This window comes from Mesoplodon bidens (genome assembly GCF_964165515.1).
Source record: "Mesoplodon bidens genome assembly, chromosome: 10".
Taxonomy (NCBI): domain Eukaryota; kingdom Metazoa; phylum Chordata; class Mammalia; order Artiodactyla; family Ziphiidae; genus Mesoplodon; species Mesoplodon bidens.
Genome location: NC_138172.1, coordinates 103310471 through 103327878, shown reverse-complemented (window position 1 = coordinate 103327878; position 17408 = coordinate 103310471). Strand labels below are relative to the sequence as shown.

The 17408-nt window shown below is 55.4% G+C and overlaps 1 protein-coding gene across 2 annotated transcripts in view; it reads right to left on the bottom strand.

Moving 5' to 3' along the window:
• SLC22A23 (solute carrier family 22 member 23) overlaps window positions 1-16814 on the bottom strand; it is a 147750-nt gene extending 130936 nt beyond the window's left edge. For both annotated transcript variants that reach the window (XM_081245517.1, XM_081245518.1), the window contains exon 1: window positions 16035-16814. In XM_081245517.1, the coding sequence (XP_081101643.1) occupies window positions 16035-16685 (651 nt within the window). In that variant the 5' untranslated portion in view covers window positions 16686-16814. The remainder of the gene's footprint in view (window positions 1-16034) is intronic.
• Between the last annotated feature and the right edge of the window lie 594 nt (window positions 16815-17408).

The following is a 17408-nucleotide window of genomic DNA, read 5'->3' as shown; positions in this document are numbered from 1 at the left end:
AGCATGACGGGTGTCCTTAGAAAACGGGGAAACGTGGACGCAGAGACACAGGTAGAGGGCCGATGACGTGAAGACACGTGGGGAGTCGAGGTGGAGATGCAGGACTGGACTGGTGCATCCCAGCCCAGGACGCCAGGGACCGAGGCCGCTCCAGAGGCCTGGACGGACCCTCCCTCAGGGCCCCCGGGGGGGGCCACGCCTGCTGCCGCCCTGGACTTTCCATCGGACTTTCTGAGGCTCCGTGCCCGCCCCCTCCTGTCACCTGATACGCGAGTGAGTCTGGCCTGCCCCTTGCCCACCCCGTGTGGCCGGGCGCCATCACCCACAGCACAGACGCTGGTGGCCCCGGCCCTCCTCTCCAACGGCACACGGTCTGTCTTCTGGAAACGGGCGGGGGGAGCAGAGGGGGGCTGGTGTTATGGAGGGAGCACAGGTGGTGGAGTGGGACTGATGTGTGTGGGATGCCGGCTTCGTCGATTAGGAAGGCCGCGTCCCTGGCCAAGCCCCTTGGCCTCTAAGCCTTGGGTCCCTCACCTATCAGATGCTGATAACAGGAGGGAGAAGTGAGTGGCCCGCCAGAGTGGCCAGCCCGCGGCTGGGACATGTTGCCACGACCTGGCTCGGAAACCTTCCACCCTCTGCCCACCTGCCAGAGACAGTCCGGGGTCCTCTGCACACAGCCCTGCTTCTCCCCGATCCCACTCCTCTTGAACCCAGTTTTGTGCAGGTGCCCGCCCCACGTGACTCGGGGAAGGGGCGTCCCCGGCGCGCACAGGGCACCCCCGGTGACTGCTGTTGGTCCAGGGCAGGTATGCGACCTGAGGGGGTGCAGGTAAGAGAGAAGGACCCACGCTCCAGGCTGCAAGGAGACGCTGTCATTCCCTCTTTCCCAGGCCAGGAGGGGGCTGGAGCCTCAGAGAGCCACCGTCAGGGGGCGTCACCTTGCCAACACGAGGACCTCGGCACTTGGCCACGGGCTGGATCGCATCCCCGCAAAAGCCATCTGTTGAAGCCCTGACCTCCGGCACCTCAGATGTGGCTGAATTTGGACGCAAGGCTTTCAAGAGGTGATTAAGTTAAAACGGGTCGTTAGCGTGGGACACAACCCAATACAACCCGTGTCTTTAAAAGAAGAGGAGATCAGGACACAGACACACAGAGAGAGAAGGCGGCATCTACAAGCCAAGAGAGGCCTCGGGAGAACCAGCCCTGCCAACACCTTGACCTTGGACCTCCAGCCTCCAGACTGTGACAGAACAAATCCTGCTGTTTCAGCCCCAGTCTGTGGTGCTCTGTTACGGCAGCCCAAGTAGTATTAGCCTCTCGCTACACAGTATTAGGATGAAACAGCACTGACAAGGGCCAGAAAGAGACGCAGAAAAGACTGTGGACTGGGGCCTGGCCTGACTTCGGAAATGTCTTAAGTTTTCCTGCATATTTCAGAACTCAGTGTGATCTAAGGTTTTCTGCTGTTTGCAGCGGACAGCATCCCTACTGAGGCCCAAGGTTTCAAACCTTCACAGCTCTGTGCCTTATCTCCTCCTGGTTTAAACAAGAGCTTCTTCCCACTTCCTGCCACCCAGGACTGACCCCCAACACACACACTCCACCCCTCCCCACTGCCACCCCCTGCTCAGGCTCCCCCCCTGCCCAGCTGCCCTCCTTCTCCCCGGTCTCCTGGGACCACTCTCAACACGGCACTCTGCAAACAGAGCTGCCCAGCAAACATCCGAATGACATACCCTCTGGACTTTCCTCCTGTGGTCTCCTCCCCAAGTGAATGGGAACCAGATGAGATTAGGCCACCACCTCTGCTCTACGCACAGATTGCATCAGACTGTGGATCATGGCCTCCCCCTCAACAGGAGAAATTGCCTTTTGGAGACTGGAAAACCTACTCTCGGTGTCATAAACTGAGCCTTTAAATTCTGGTCACCCCCGCCTGCTCAGGTCATTTCAGTTTCCCCCAAACTGCTGCTGGAGCGAGACCCACAACCAAGGCTCTAGTTTTTCTTTTTTCGCCACCCTCCCTTTAATCACTTGTCTGAGACCCTAGTCAAAACTCTAGTCAAAAGAGGACTAGAGTTACAAATGGGGAAAAACAAGATGGCAGGTGAGAAACTAAGGAGAGAAACCACTGCTTATACTTAAACCACAATTCAATTCAATTCAAACCTGGTATCAGCAGACACACAAAAACCAAAAATAACCCCAAAATACTCTCATAACCTTGATGATATCCATTTTTGAAAAGCAGCTTCTTCTGGGACTTCCCAGAAAAAAAGGTTAAAGATAAATCTTCTTTTACAATGAAATAATACAAAACCCTACCCTGGAACCTAGAAGATTTGACAACAGGCCCACCATGTGACAGCTCCAGAAGCTTCCAAGCCGTGCACAGGCCCCAACAAGACGCGTCACCTTCTCACTTTTCTCTACCTCTCACTGGGTGACCGCTGGTCAAGGCATCTTTATTTCCTATTTGAATGTTACTTCTGCGAGCCAGCTAAGACACTCCCCAGCCCCAGAACACTCGGTGAGGCCTCCCCGCTCGCATCCTTGGATGGTTCTTTCCTAGGGACACCAAGGACGCCGAGCACAGACCCCTTAGAAGGAGGACAGCGAGTGGGACGGACAGACGGCGCTGTGAGCATCTGAGGAGGGAAAGATCTCGCTGGTTGGGGAAGACGGGCAGGTGGGGCCCGGGGTCGGCTCCGGTGAGTGGACAGGCCCCAGGCCAGCAGTTGCAGTGACCGCCCCCCAACAGGCTGACTTTTGGAGGCATACGTGTCACGGGGGATGTCACACTAGGACCACTGCAGGTTCACCGCCTGCGGCTGAGGGGGGTCGCCCTGCTCAGTTACTCGGATGCCGTAAACAGTGCTCGCGCTCCGTTCCAGCCCGAGCGCTCGGTGTTGGTGTCCCACAGGGCATCTCTCCTTGCCTGACCCTGAAAACACTATCAAACCACCTTAATGGGAATTATGGAAAAGGCTAGTCCGAATTAGAGCCATTTAGAAAATAAATATCTTTTACTTGCAAATAAATGTTTCCCTTTCAAGTAATGAACCATTATTCTAAGCAGAAGTTCAAAGGGCCTATGGAACAAGTGACGGGGTCATCAGCAACATCCATTTGCAGGTAGAACACACGGGTTGGTGCTTCATGATGTGCCTGCCCCGGTAGCCTGGCCGCGGACGGGCTGAGGCTCGGCTGACGGCACTCATGCGCTCCACAGACCCTTCTTCCACGGGGCAGAGCGCCCAGCTGAGTGGTCATTCCTGGCAACTCTGCAGCTCCTGCCCGGCTTACAGGGGAGCCTCGGTCTCAGACGGGCTGAGCCCTGGCCATCTGTTGGGTGGGGTCAGGAAACACAACGAGCGTCTACACTAGCTTAGACCAGGACGTCTCAGACCTGGCGCCCTGGACATTTGGGGCTGCATCACCCTTCGCTTGGGGGTGGCGGTCCCATGCATCGTACCACGTACAGCAGCATCCCTGGTCCCTACTCACCAGATGTCAGCGGCACCCCTCCCCTGTGTGACAACCACAATGTTTCCAGACACGGCCACGTGTCCACTGGGGAAGAACCACACCACATGGAGATATCCTAGAACTTTTTTAAATAGCTGGTGCCTGGGTCCTACAGGTATTTCCCAAAGTTCCCCAAGCGAGTCTAGGTTTTCCAGACACCACCTCTGCCCCCAGTCCTAGATCCAGAAAGACCAACTCTGTCGATACGCAGCTTCCATTACAAGAAAAGACCCTGTGACTAGAAGTTCTGAAAAACACTGGCTTAAAGACATAATGTGCTCCAGAGCCCAGGATGAATTCCAGTTTGATGAGCTGCTACTTGAGATACACCACATCACCCTTTATGGTCCTCAACAGCTCCTTGAACCTGGACTTCAGGCCTGAGTTGACCTGTGACTCTGTCCTCCCCTTTCTATTCTTGCCGTCCTAGAATTAAATCGGCAAAAACCCCACACCGGCAGGGCCACAGCCCCCAGCCACCTTTGCCGTGACGAGCACCTACCAGGGCCAGGTACCCAGGGCGCGTATCTGGGCCTGGAGCGGAGGCATAGGCAAAGGCCTGGAGAAGGGGCAGGGTGACCAGGAGGCGGACTCCAGGCTGGAGGACACCATGTGCAAAGGCTGAGGCTGCCTGAGGAAGGGTCAGGGCCAGAGCACAGGGTCCCGGTGCTGGGCGGTGGGGACAGTGGCAGGAGAGGCAGGCGGCGGCCGTGAAAACCCGCCAATCAGGCCCAACTCCACCCTAAAGGCCAGGGAGCACAGCGAAGACTGAGCAGGGGAGTCGAAAGAGCCGGTCAGCTACAACAGGACAAAAGCACTGGGATTTGAGGCAAGGGGGGTGGAGGAGATCAGAGACCAGAGGACACGGCCAGTCTTGCTGGTGATGGAACACGCAGGCCTGGGGCCTTGGGGAGATCCCAGGCACAGGCAGAGCTCTGGGGCCGCCCTCCTCAGGCTGTGTGCTGGAACTCAGCTGTTAACGGGCTGAACTGTGTCCCCTCACCCCCCCCAAAAGACTCTCCTGTGTTGAAGTTCTGACCCCCAGCACCTCAGATGTGACTATTTGGAGATGGGCCCTTACAGGGGTAATTCACTCAAAATGAGGGCACTGAGGTGGACCCTGATTGAACAGGGCCATCCTTGTAAGGGGTGGATGAGGACACAGACACAGAGGGATGACCGTGTGAGGACACAGGGAACAGGTGGTGTCTACAAGCCCAGGGGAGGGGCCTCGGAGGAACCAGCCCCGCTGCCACCTTGATCTTGGACGTCTAGCCCCCAGACTGTGAGGGACTAAAAGTGTGTTGCTTTAGCCGCCCCGTCTGTGGGGCTTGTTTCTCGGCCCATAAGGAGCTAAGACACCTGGGAACGACTTTTAACGGGTGAGCCAGGCAAAGGACCCTCACAGGAGACCAGGAGGAGGAGACAGACGGGAAATGCAGGCAGCGCCCCCGTCCCGAGAGAGCTGAGGACTGAACGGTCACCGCTAAGGCCACGGACAGGTCGCCCGACGTCACCGAAGCCGTCTGCGGATCTGGTATCACCAGCCTGACTCGGCTGCGGCACCGGGCCCCCGAGGCCTGGGCGAGGCGGGGACCAGGCAGCGCTGGCACCTCCCAAGGGCAGACACGTCGGGAGGGACAGGCCCTCGGTCAGAAGCCCTGGGAAGGGCCACGGCCATGGTTTTCAAGGGCGGAGGATGGATGGAAGGGCTGGGGGACCCCGAGGACACAGCGTGGACAGCTGGGCGTGAGCACTGCTCCCCTGCCCCCCCGGACGGTGAGCACAGACCTCCCCAGGTGTGTTCACCTCTGTGCCCCAAGCCTCAGCTCCTGCCTCCACCACACCCAGAACCCTCCATCTGACACCGGTCTCGGCTGTACCAGGAGCTCCTTCTCTGGGCACAGACGAGCTTCTGTCCACCCTCTACCCAGGGCGGAGCAAGGCCTGCCACGGAGCAGATGTCATGAGAGCAGAAGCAGGGGCGGGCTCAGCACAGGCGGTGGGGAGGGGCTGTGTGTAACTGCTGTGTTCACAGCAGCACTGTCACAAGAACCTCAAGGAGGGAGCCACCCGAGTGTCCACGGACGGATGATGGACAAACAAAAGTGGTATAAACACAATGGAATATTACCGTTCAGTCTTAAAAAGGAAGGAGATCCTGACACGGGCTACAGTGTGGATGAACCTGAGGACATGATGCTCAGTGAACTAAGCCGGTCACAAAAGGACAAAAAATGGTTTCGCTTATAGGAGGGGCTGCAAGTAGTCAGACTCACAGAGACAGAAACTAGGTGGTGGGGGCCGGGGTGGGGAGAAGGGGAGTTAGTGGTTAATGCGGACAGAGGTTCAGTTTGGGAAGATGGAAAAGTTCTGGGAAGGATGGAGGTGACGGCTGCATGACACTGAGAATGTACTGAATGCCGCTGAGCTGTGCACTTACAAGTGGTTAAAATGGTCAGTTTTATGTTACGTATACTTTACCACAGTTACACAAAATTTTTTTAAGTTGGACGAAAACTCTGTGTGTGCTGCAAATGCTCATGTATATCCATTTGGGAACAGTGGAGTTCCTCAGGATGAAGCAATCAAGGGTGCCCAATTTGTAAAGCATCTTTTAAACACACAGAAAAAGCAGCTTTTAATCTAATCTGGGAGGAAACAGTCTGTAGCGCAAATTATGGGCCCGAGTGCCTAAGCATCCATAATTTAATATGACCCCTGGGAGGCTTGTGGCTGGTTTACAGCACACTGTCTCCTTTGCACTTATTCTTTATTTTTTAAAATTTTTAGTTTTGGCTGCATTGGGTCTTCATTGCTGCGTGCAGGCTCTCTCTAGTTGCGGCGAGCGGGGGCTACTCTTCGTTGCAGTGCGCAGGCTTCTCATTGCGGTGGCTTCTCTTGTTGCGGGGCACGGGCTCTAGGCATGCGGGTTTCAGTAGTTGTGGCACCTGGGCTCAGTAGTTGTGGCTCGCGGGCTCTAGAGTGCAGGCTCAGTAGTTGTGGCACATGGGCTTAGGTGCTCTGTGGCACGTGGGATCTTCCCGGACCGGGGCTCGAACCCGTGTCCCCTGCAATGGCAGGCGGATTCCTCACCACTGAGCCACCGGGGAAGCCCTGCACTCATTCTTTAAATGATGCTAAGAAATAGTGTGTGACTGTCATGCTAGCAGGATTAAGTAATACAAAGACTGACCCTCTTCCCCACTTAAAAAAAAAAAAAAAAAGGCTGATAAACACTTAACCCGCATTCTTATGACTTGACATTCCTTCCCACAGGCTCCTGTGACTCAGCTATGGGTTCACTGCTCAGATAAGAAAACTGTCTCATTTCTGGAGCAGGGTTTCCAATGTAAGAAGCCTCCTGGCTCCTGGGTGCCACTGCAGGCCCTAAGCTAACTATACACCCAGAACTAAACCGGTTAGGGCTGTGCCTCTGCAAAACAGGCCCTGCAAAAAGTGAGTTACACTTTCACTGCAAGGAACCGAGAAAAAGACACAGCAAAGGAGTGGAGAAGCAGAAAGACGTGAAATCGGGGGGGAAGACGCAGAAAGGCGCGGGGAACACTTGCTGAGCTTTGCGGTGGTGGCACCGGCTCTGTGAACAGTGACAGGCAGTGGGGGGTGGCCCCCAGGAGCAGGGCCCAGCTCAGAAGGGCCGCACGCGGCTTAATGCTCTGCGGCTGCTGTCTTGATCTTGGGAATCGTTTACGAACAAGTGGTCCTGCATTTTCATCTTGCACTGGGGCCCCACAAGTTTCGTGGCTGGTCCTAAATAGAAGAAAGGTTTGGAGAGACCAGGAGACCCGCCCTGTGTGGGGCAGGGGGCGGGGCAACGCTTTGCTGCGTGTTTCAGCGTCTGCCCAGGGGCTCACTCAAAGCCCCCTCTGATCTGGAGCTAATAGCTGAGGGCATCTATACCTATTTCCAGAAAAGAAGCCTCAGGAAGGGTGTTCCTGCCAATTCCACACTAAGCTTAAGGGGCCAGGTAAGTTTCATCCTGAGTCTTTGAGAAGAGAAAGAGTACTTTGTCTAAAGCATTTAAGGGTTAAATCATCAATATTCACTTATCCTGCATTAACTGCCAAAAAGATCCATCTCTAGTCTCTTCCACCCGCCCAGTGAAAAACAGCTACTGCCGCCCCCCACCCCATGGTCTGCAGGGGTCCCCCCGCCCTGGGTAACTGCACCCTGTGCTCTGAAACCCGCCTGCCCTGCCCCAGCTGGACATCGGAATTGCGCCCAGGAATCTGGTGTTGGACAGAGGGGTGCTGGCCTCTGCCTGACCAGGGACCAGGTGAGCAAAAGCCAGTCTGGAGCGGGGAGGGAAGCTGATCTCAGGAGAAACTGATGTAGCTTCCAAAAGGGCTCTGAAACAACCCCTGTCCCACCTTCTGGTCTCAGATCCCAGCCTAGGTTTCCTGAGCCATCCCTGCATCTTTCCAGTCAATTTCTTTTCTATTTCTGTGAATTAATGTAATTTGGAATTTGTTTTCATTACTTGCAACCAAACGAGTCCTGAGAAGAGAGGGTTTGACAGCATGTCATACAGTGCAAGTGATGACCTGAGAGCCCGCTGGCAGTGTTCTATTTCAGCAACGACTCGTTGTAGGGGAAATCCACTTAAATCAGCCCATAACCCTGCCCCCTTTCCCAGAAATGCAGGCTTGTGAATCTCTAGGCCACTTGTCTCGGGGGAGGTCAGCCCGTATGTAATGACCAGCACTGGGTAAATGCTGAGAGAAGCAGAGACCGCAGAGCCAAGTCTGTGGGCCACGGAGGTCAGGGTCAATGCCTCCTACAGACCCAGCAGGGACAACACTCCAGGTGGGCAGGGGCCTCTCTACAGAGCCTGGCCCTTCCCCCGTTTGCACCTGCCCTGAAGGTAGCTCACTGATGCCTGCAGTCGAGGCTCAGGTTACCCTCTGCCCCCCTTTACAATTCCACTTTCTCTCCGATCCGCTTCCCCCCAGCACGGCTAACCCAGACTTCTAACTCGGTAGACGGTCCTCCATCAAAGGGCACAGACTCCGATGTCTGGCCCACGACCTCGGTGGAGGTGGAGGCGCAACTGACAGCGCACCCCACCTCATCCTGGGGCCCCCGCCGGCCAGGAAGCCCCTTCCCTTTTCAGATCCCTGAGCCCTGCGGCCAGAGGCTTGCTCTGTTTTCACATGAGAACTCTGAAAACCAGCCAACCCCTTCAAGGGTCTTTCAGACAAACCCCTTGGAGGTCCACCTTGGCGGGACCCCTCAGGCCACCTGCATTGGGGCATCTCATCTGAAGGGCACACCTGGCTTCCCACGTCATCAGTTTCTGGGCGAAGGCGAGAGACACCTCGGAACGGCCATGGAATTAACCACCCCTCCAGATGTGGCCTATCAGGTCCTCCCCATCTACGCATGTCTGACCTGACTCGTTCAGCCAGTCCTTAGCCCACAGAAGAGTAAGAAAGGAATCTGAGATTTCCAGGTGTCGCCTGGAGGGGGATGCTCGCTCCCATTCCAGCCCACAGCCGCCCTGGAGGGGAGGGGAAGGGAGCCCTGAGCCCACTTTACCCGCGAGGTGCCTGCAGATGAACGGGTCATAACCCACACCTGCCAAGCTAAAGAGCTCCGCTCTTCTCATGACACCAACGCAGGTGAGCTCAGACACTTCTGGTGAGGACTCGGTGGGTAAAGGGGGGACAGACACACAGCCAGTGCTAGGGCACTGCGTGCGGACCTGAAGGCTGAACCGGGACCAGCAAGGAGAAGGAAGCAGAAAAGGGCTCCAGGAAGTGGGCTCCGGAGGCAGCAGGAGCACAGATTAGGGAAACTGCCCAGAGGTCTGCGCAGCCCGCCACGGGAAGCCGGGAAGCCGGGAAGCGCAGGGAACAGCGCACAGCCACGCCCCTCCTCGGGCAGGAGCAGGGCCATCTCTGATTGGCCAGTGAAGATGAAGAGAAAGGGCAGGTCCCCCCATCCCCCCTCCCCCGGGCGGGGCCCCTGGGGCGGAGGCAGGAACACCCTGCAGGGTGAGCAGGTGAGCGGTTCTAAGCTACGGCTCTGTACACGTCAGTGACCCCCAGCCTCGGTCTCCTCCCGGAACTGAACTTTGGACTTGAAGATAACACCGCAGCTCGCTGTACCCAGGGCACACTTTCACCTACAGTGGGTGCTGGGCACAGGTGAAGCTGGTTGAATGAAGTCAGTTCTAGCCGATGGCTTTCCATTTCAGGGTCCTTCGGCCCTGTGGAAATTTAATTAGCACTCCCCCCCACTTTTGAGCCAGAGGGCAAGAGAAGATGCTAGAACCCTCCAGGGCCGGTGCTTCTCCAATCAACAGCCTGGCAACAGCGTCAGACCCACTTGCCCAAGGCCTGGTCCGAACCTGCCGGCCAGTGGGCTTCTCCACGGCTCCTCCTCAGGCCCCCGCCTCGGGCCAGCGGCCTCCTTCCGGCAAAAGCAGGCCCGGCTTCCCCCCTGCCCGTCCCTGGGGCCCCAAGCAGGGTCGGCGCCAGCCCTCTCCTCACCCCACTGGCTCTCCCTGGGCGCCCCCGTTCCCTACCCATCCCTCGGCTGGCTGAGTTCATCGTCTGATGGCTATGAGTCACCCCATCCCCGTTCTCCCAGCCACCCTGCACCCTTCAGCCCCAGGCTCCCGCAGGCCACAAGGCCTTGCAGATGCCGCTCCCTCTCGGAGGGGGGACGGACGGACGGACACACACACACACACACACACACACACACACACACACTCCCTCCCTCCCTCCCTCCCGTTCTCTCTCATTTCTCCTTTTTTCCACTCACTTAACTCAGTTTGTAATTAAAAAGTGATGATGATTAGTTAAGGTGCGCCTCGCTTGTTAGTCCATCAGCTCGGTGGGTGCTGCGCTATTTCCGCCTAGTGCTGCATTCCCAGCACGAAGCACAAAGCCTGGCCCAGAATCCGCACTCCCGTCTGAGAGAGGGAGGAGGGAGGGAAGGAGAGGTTAGGAAAAAACAGAGGAGTGGCCCAGGGCCACACTCAGTGGCGTGATGATTGCCTAACAACTGTTCCTCGGAAGAAAAACAGACCCAGGTGTGCGGTGTTTGCAGATTTCCATGGTGTAAACGCTCTCACCGTGGCCGGCTCCCAGCCGCCAGCCCGGCATCCTGAATGTGTGGCCCAGCCGGCTCCCGCACCGGGACTGACATTTGGTGCCCAGCGTGTTTTTAAATGACATCAACTTTTGACTCGATCCTGCCTGGGACTGAAGGCCAGAATGAACTGAGACTTGCAAAACAATGCTAAAGACAAGAGGTTTTGCAGCTGGTCCAGAGCAAGAAGATGAAGGAAAGGTGAGACCTGGGGACGAACACTGTCCCCCAAAAGATGGAAGAGCTGCTTAGCAACTGTGAAACTTCCGGTGTCTCCATCAGTGAGGACCACACCAGATTCTATGCTTAGGAGCTCGTCATGAGCAAGTCAAAGTCTATGAGAAACGCTGTTATGCCCACTGACCTAACATTTATTTCCCTTCCTAGCAATTCATCCTAATGCCTCAATAGAAGCAAATCTGACACCTACAACACCAAATCAAAAAGGTACTGAGATCCTAAAAATATTCGAAGAAAATGAGTTTTTTCCCTAACATTCCACGATTACAGAAGCCCTAAATCTACCACAAAACCCAGAAACCATAAAAGATTCACTTGACTCTATCCAAACCAAAAGTCTCTGTGTGACAAAAATACCATAAACAAAATCAAAAGACAAACAACAAACCAAGGAAAAACATTTACAAAACATCCAAAATGCTTAATTTACTTTATGCATAAAGTACTCCTATAAATCAGTAAGAAAATAATGCCCCCCCCAAATATACACACAAGAAGGCAAAGGATGCAAAGAGACAGTTCAAAGAAAAGGAAACACAAATGGCTCAAAAAATTTCAGAGATATTTAACCTCCCTCCTAACAAGAGAATGCAAATGACAACGACAACCAAATACAATTTCTCACATGTCAAACTAGGAGACATTTAAAACTATGACAACCCCCTGGGTCAGGGAGGGTGTGGGAGTGGGGCCTCACCCTTATGGATGGAAGGGTGAAATGGCGATAAAATCTCTATGTAGAGCACTTTGACAACATCTGTCAGAATTAAAATGCAGCCCAGTTTGACCCTCCACTTCTAAAAGTTTCATGTGTGGGGGGAGTTTCATTATATATTATGTAATAACAAAGACTGGAAACAACCGAAATGCCCCCTTGGAAGGTGGCTTGTTAAATTATTACACAGAAAAGAGTGAGGGGCTCCCTGTACTGATAGCACCCATCCCCAACACAGGTGAACAAAAGGCCTGCAACAGTGTATACTAACAGCTTGTGAGAGAAAAATATATAAATGAAAATATACTTGGAATATTTCTGGAAGGATACATAAGGAACTGGTAACCATGGCTGCTTCCAAAGAGGGAAACTGGAGGCAGAGATGGCGAGAAATGTTACTTTTACTGTTTGCTTTTGGTCCCATGTGATGCATTGTCTATTTCAGTAAGTTTCTAAACAGTCACGCACAAAGATGTTCACTGTTGTGTTGTATATAGTAGACACACGAAATAAAACCACACTAGGATGGCCTAAAGGTGAGTTCTTTCTAAAGATATTCCTATTGCATGACATTGTAATTATTTTTCACCCTAATCAAATCGTACTAAGTCACTTTAAATAACTCCTAATCTTGAGCCCCAGAAAAAGAATTCAAATTACTTCCTGGTGTATTTAAACAACTCTCAGGTTACTTACAGGATAAAGGCCAGCAATCTGTGAGAATTCTTGGCCAACAGAAAAAATATCAGAAGACTGGAGATAAACAAACATCTTAAATTTCACGTACAGAAAGAGGGTGTTGCTAACATTGATAGTAGGCAAAATTCTAGGGGTTATTCAAGGAACTGGAGAGCGTGAGAAACCAACAAGGGTTCACTCCGAACAAAGCAGGAAAAGATAAACCATGCAAATTACTGGGAGGAGTATTTTAAAGTCAGCAGAGTTATGTTAAGCACTGACGATCTTTCTACCCGGCTGGGGATAAAACGCAGAGCAATGAACGGCATTTGGAAGTTGAGGACCAACTTTCTGGTCCACTCAAGGCTGGTGAACTGACTTAAAATCCAAGACAACACTCAGTGTTAAGACTGCCTTGGACGGCTCAACATTCTTAATCAAAGGAAGTAACAGGTGAAAATGTTTTGAAAACTTTAAAGGGCAGCACAAAAGGAAGGTGGTGGCATTGGCATCATCATCATCATCATTATTATTACTATAACAAAGGCATTGCAAATTCTGGTTAACAAATACCAGGGACCAAGGCAAAAAATAGAAATAAAAAAGATCCCACCAGGAGAGATCTAATAACCCCAAACTAGCAAGATGAAACCTACATGGTGCCCCACATCACACGAGCACAGGCTGAGAAAGCCCTGACATAACGGGATCCCATCGAGGCCCCGAGGTAGACAGATGACACGTCTACTGAAAGCCTTAATGATCGACTGTAAGCTTCATTAGTGAAGTGTCCAATGTCTTCTCTTTCTTCTGATCAGAACACACAGGCCGTGCCTATTGTGTTCTGGGTGCCATGCTTAAAAGATACATATGCCACGTGGAACCATCAGAATGGCGAATTCTGTCCCATATGGAAGGACTGAAGGAGCTGGAGATTTCTTAGCCAGGGAAGAAACCAGTCCTTGGGTATCCTCAGGTAGCTGAGCATGTATTATATGAAGGAAAAAGAATCACTCGGAGGAGAGAGCTGCACAAACAGGCATGAGATGACCCGAGTTATGTCCACCAAAAAGCATGACTCTCTGCAAGGAAGACTAACCAGCTAACGGGGTTCTGTGCAAGGCACAGCCACGCCATGGATGCTACCCAGGAGGGGAGAGACTCTTGTCAGTTCTAAGACCCCTTTTAACTATAACAACCTGGGACTCTATCTGCCTTGACAGTTTCACGTGTGTAAATGCTATTATAGCCTGTATACTAGACTATACAATATATGATATAGATATTAATGATATATATCTAGAACATATATTTAATATAATGTAATATGTGCCTGGTGGTTCTTCTGTATCCCCCTCCCCATCTAATACCTGGGGAGAGAACTGGCCCTCTCTCGCAGGGAGGCACACACCTGCTGAAGGAAGTCTGATGATAAAGACATCGCACGGGGCTTCTTTGTGAGTGGGAAGATCGCGGCGCTCAGTGGGGGAAGATGGCACAAAAGGCAACTTCTCAGACCCTGAATTTTCATCCAGTGACAGAAGGAGAAGCCTGGCCCTTCTGCTCCCACTTGCAAGCCACGCTGACAGGCACCTGACCTCTGGAGTCAGCACCCATCACAATATGCATTCTACGTCTGTACGTCTGATACAGATCCAGCGGACACCGCCATCAGAGGAGAAAGCCAGCCTCAGTACCTGCCAAAATGTGCTTAAAAAGCTCTTGAAAGCATTGGTTATGGAACAGAACAGTCCTTTATTTAGATCTTATTTGTGCGTGAAAATCAATATGTCCTTTTTAGTCTTTATCTTACAGGAAAATGCGTCTCTACCTATTGCCCCCAAGTGTTCACCTCCCAGACTGCCTTGTCAGCTGTACGTAACTGACGCACCCCAAACCACGCTGCACACCCTCGTGCCATTTTTGACCCCCTCGAGTGCTCACTTGGAACACCTGTCCGGCTCTCCAAGGCGCCTCCATAGCCTGCTTTCAAGAACTGTTCTCTAGTTTTCTCCTCCCACCATCCACGGCAGGGTCCCCACCACTGAGACAGTGATCCTCTGACCCACCTCCTTGGAGGCTAACGTCCAAGTTGGCCTCCCCTGTGACCCCAGAACAGAGCACCCTCTACGCACATCTGCTTTGATCCACATCATTCCTCCTGTACTTTAGAAAGAGGTTCAAAGTATTTGACAAGTTGCAAATCCTTACTTTCACAGACATACAAACAGTATTAAAATAGTCACTGTTCTTAAGTTTTCCGTGCTGGTAAACAACCACCAGATATTCACCTCCACTGATGGGAAACAGTCCCAGAAACGCCTTGGCAAAGGACAGGCTGACCGGCGGGATCAAGGTGAACCAAGCTAGAAGGATCTCCCCATTAACAGCTAAGCCAGACAGTTCCCGGAGGACAGCTCATTTCTCACCAGGCTGGTACAAGCTGAAGACAAGGCTTATGATGTGTAAGAGTCTCATCTTACACATCCATGAGGCACAACTGTTTACTAACACACGTCTGGGGCAGGGGGGAGATACACGCACATAGATTATTATAAACTGTCAAATTTCAGTCTTGCATTTAAACAAAGCATTTCAAACTCTGCCCAGAACTGCCCAGAAGTGGGAGAAAGGTCTACATTTACTTTGGAAGGCAAATTAGTTATTTAAAACACAGAAGGGGCACAATAACACAAGTTGTTTGACACACTGGCATACAATCTCTCTTGTATGTTAAGAAATCCAGAAAACTGTAGATGTCTTAGGCATCGATTTTCTAGTACTGCCCCTTCCCCATCTCTATGACGGCCACATATCTCTGGCAAACACTCCTACTCCATTTCCCAGGATGCAGCACCTCTGCTAGAGGGTCCCCCTGGGCTGGAGCAAGTCAGATGTCCAGGTAAAGCTGGCCAGGATCTGACCTCAACGCCTGGACAAAAGGGCTGCTGTGTGACAGCAGGGGTGGTCCCGAAACGCCACAAATTCTTAGCATCCTTCCTATACTCCAATGGTGTTTGCTACAGTCCCGAGAAGACACCTGAGGGAACACTGCGGTGGCGGGGGGGGGGGGGGTGGCGAAGTCCAACGTGAAATACGCCGACCTCTGGGGAGGACTGAGCTTGGGGAAAGGGAATCTTCGAAAGCTGTTTGCTTCTCTGGCTACAGTCTGAGCTCTTTAGTCAGCTTCAGTCTGTTTCCAAAGCCAGCGCTGGATGGCTGAGGTGTGCCCGGAAGAACACCTGGGAATAGGAACTGTTTTGGCGGAGGCTATTTCTTTGTGGGAGACTTGGGGACAGCTGGCACGGCAAAGGGCAGAGCCCGGGGCCGGGCTCCAGCGGGCAGACCTTGAGAGGGGCGTCCTCCAGGGACAGCTGGTGACACATCAGGCCTTACCCTCCGCGGGCCACCCCTGCCTAAAGCGACAGCTCGAGGGTGGGGGAGGGAAGCTCCAGCCTTTGCAGAGGGAGGGGCGCCCCTTCCGTGTGTGCTTTGGGACAGGAGTTTGGGTGCCAACTCGGAAGGCTAAGGTTCCCCTTAGCGTAGGTAGTTAGGGCCACCGCAGAGGGCTGCCGGAGCCCGGCTTCACACCCGGGCAAACACATCTGTTTGGGGGATGGAAGGACAGCAAGCCCACGTGAGGTGCGAGGACACCTCGCACGAGGGCGCGGGGAAGGGCGCGAGGACCGCGGAGGGCACAACGCTCAGGAACAGGACGGGGGGCTGGGGCGGTCGCGGCTCTTACCTTGCTGACCACGTTTTGTACCAGGCCTGTGCGGAGGCCGTAGTCCCACGCGTGGCAGTCGCAGTTGGAGGCGTTGTCCCCCTTGTCCCGAGGAGACGGCAGGGGCGGCGCGTCGCCCCCTTCCGCGCCGCTGCCGTTGCCGTTGCCGTTGCCGTTGCCGAGGGGGCCCGCCGTCCCCCAGGAGGCGGTGGAGAAGGGGATGGTCGGGGGGCTGGTCCAGTTAGCCAGGTCGCCGCCGCCCCCCCGGGCCGTGGCCATGACCCCCGCCGGCTCGGCGCCCTTGCCGTCCCCGCGGCACCAGAAGTTGGGCTGGTCCAAGAGGAAGGAGTCCGAGAACTGGCTGAAGCCGATAAAGAGCGCCGGGATCCAGGTGAGCAGCACAAGGGTCTTCTGGTAGCCGCCGCCCAGGCCCCCGAGGAAGGGCAGCACCGACCCGTCGTAGTCCAGCAACAGGAGGCTCGGGTGCGGGCCGCCGGCGGGGTGCGGGGCGGGCAGCGGCTGGATGTCACCGCCGCCGCCCGGGCCCGCGCGTCCCCCGAGGGGCGCCGAGGCCGCCGCGTCCCCGGGCGGCAGGGAGCCGTTTTCCTCGGCCGCGGGCGGCAGCCGCCCAGGGACGCCGCCCGCCGCCTCGCGCCGCCGGTCTATCGCCATGGCCCGGGTCCGCGGCGCCCGCAGAGGCGCATAGAGTGCAGCGGAGGCTCCCGCGGGGCCCCGGGCAGAGCGCGCGGGCCCGGCGCCGCCGCCGCCGCCGAGGAGGGCCCGCCGCTCGCAGGGACGCTCGGCCGCCGCGCGCGTCACTGCGCCCCCATGGCCGGCCACCCGCGCCCCGGCTGCGGCCCCGGCGGGCGCCGGGCGGAGGGCGGGCAGAGGCCGCGGCCCTCAGCCGCCGCCGATCATCGGCTCAGAGGCCCGGGCGCCGGCGGCCGAGCCCGCCGCTCTCCGCGGCTCCGCGCCCGGCGCGCGAGGAGGAGGAGGAGCGGCGCCGCGCCTGTGCCTGTGCCTGTGCCGGCCGGCGGGGGCCCTGCGGAGCGCGACGCGGGCGGCTCCACGCTCCCCGCGCGCCCGGGATGTATTTATCCGACCCCGGCGCCTCCCGGAAGCCGCGAGCTCGATGCCAGCCTGCCGCGCCGACCGCGCTCCTCGGCTCGGCTGCCCGGCCTCCCTCCGCCTCCCGCGCCCCGGCCCGCCCCCTCTCCCCCCGCGCGGTGGAGGTAACGCGGCACCTGCTGCGCCGGCTCCTGCGCGCGAGCGCCCCCTCCGGCCCGCCGCGCTGCCGCCGCCACCGCCGCAGCAGCCGGGGAGGGGCGGGGACACTGGATGCCCGGCCGCAGGGCGCGAGGATCCCCGCCGGGCTCCGCTCCGCCCCTGGCAGGG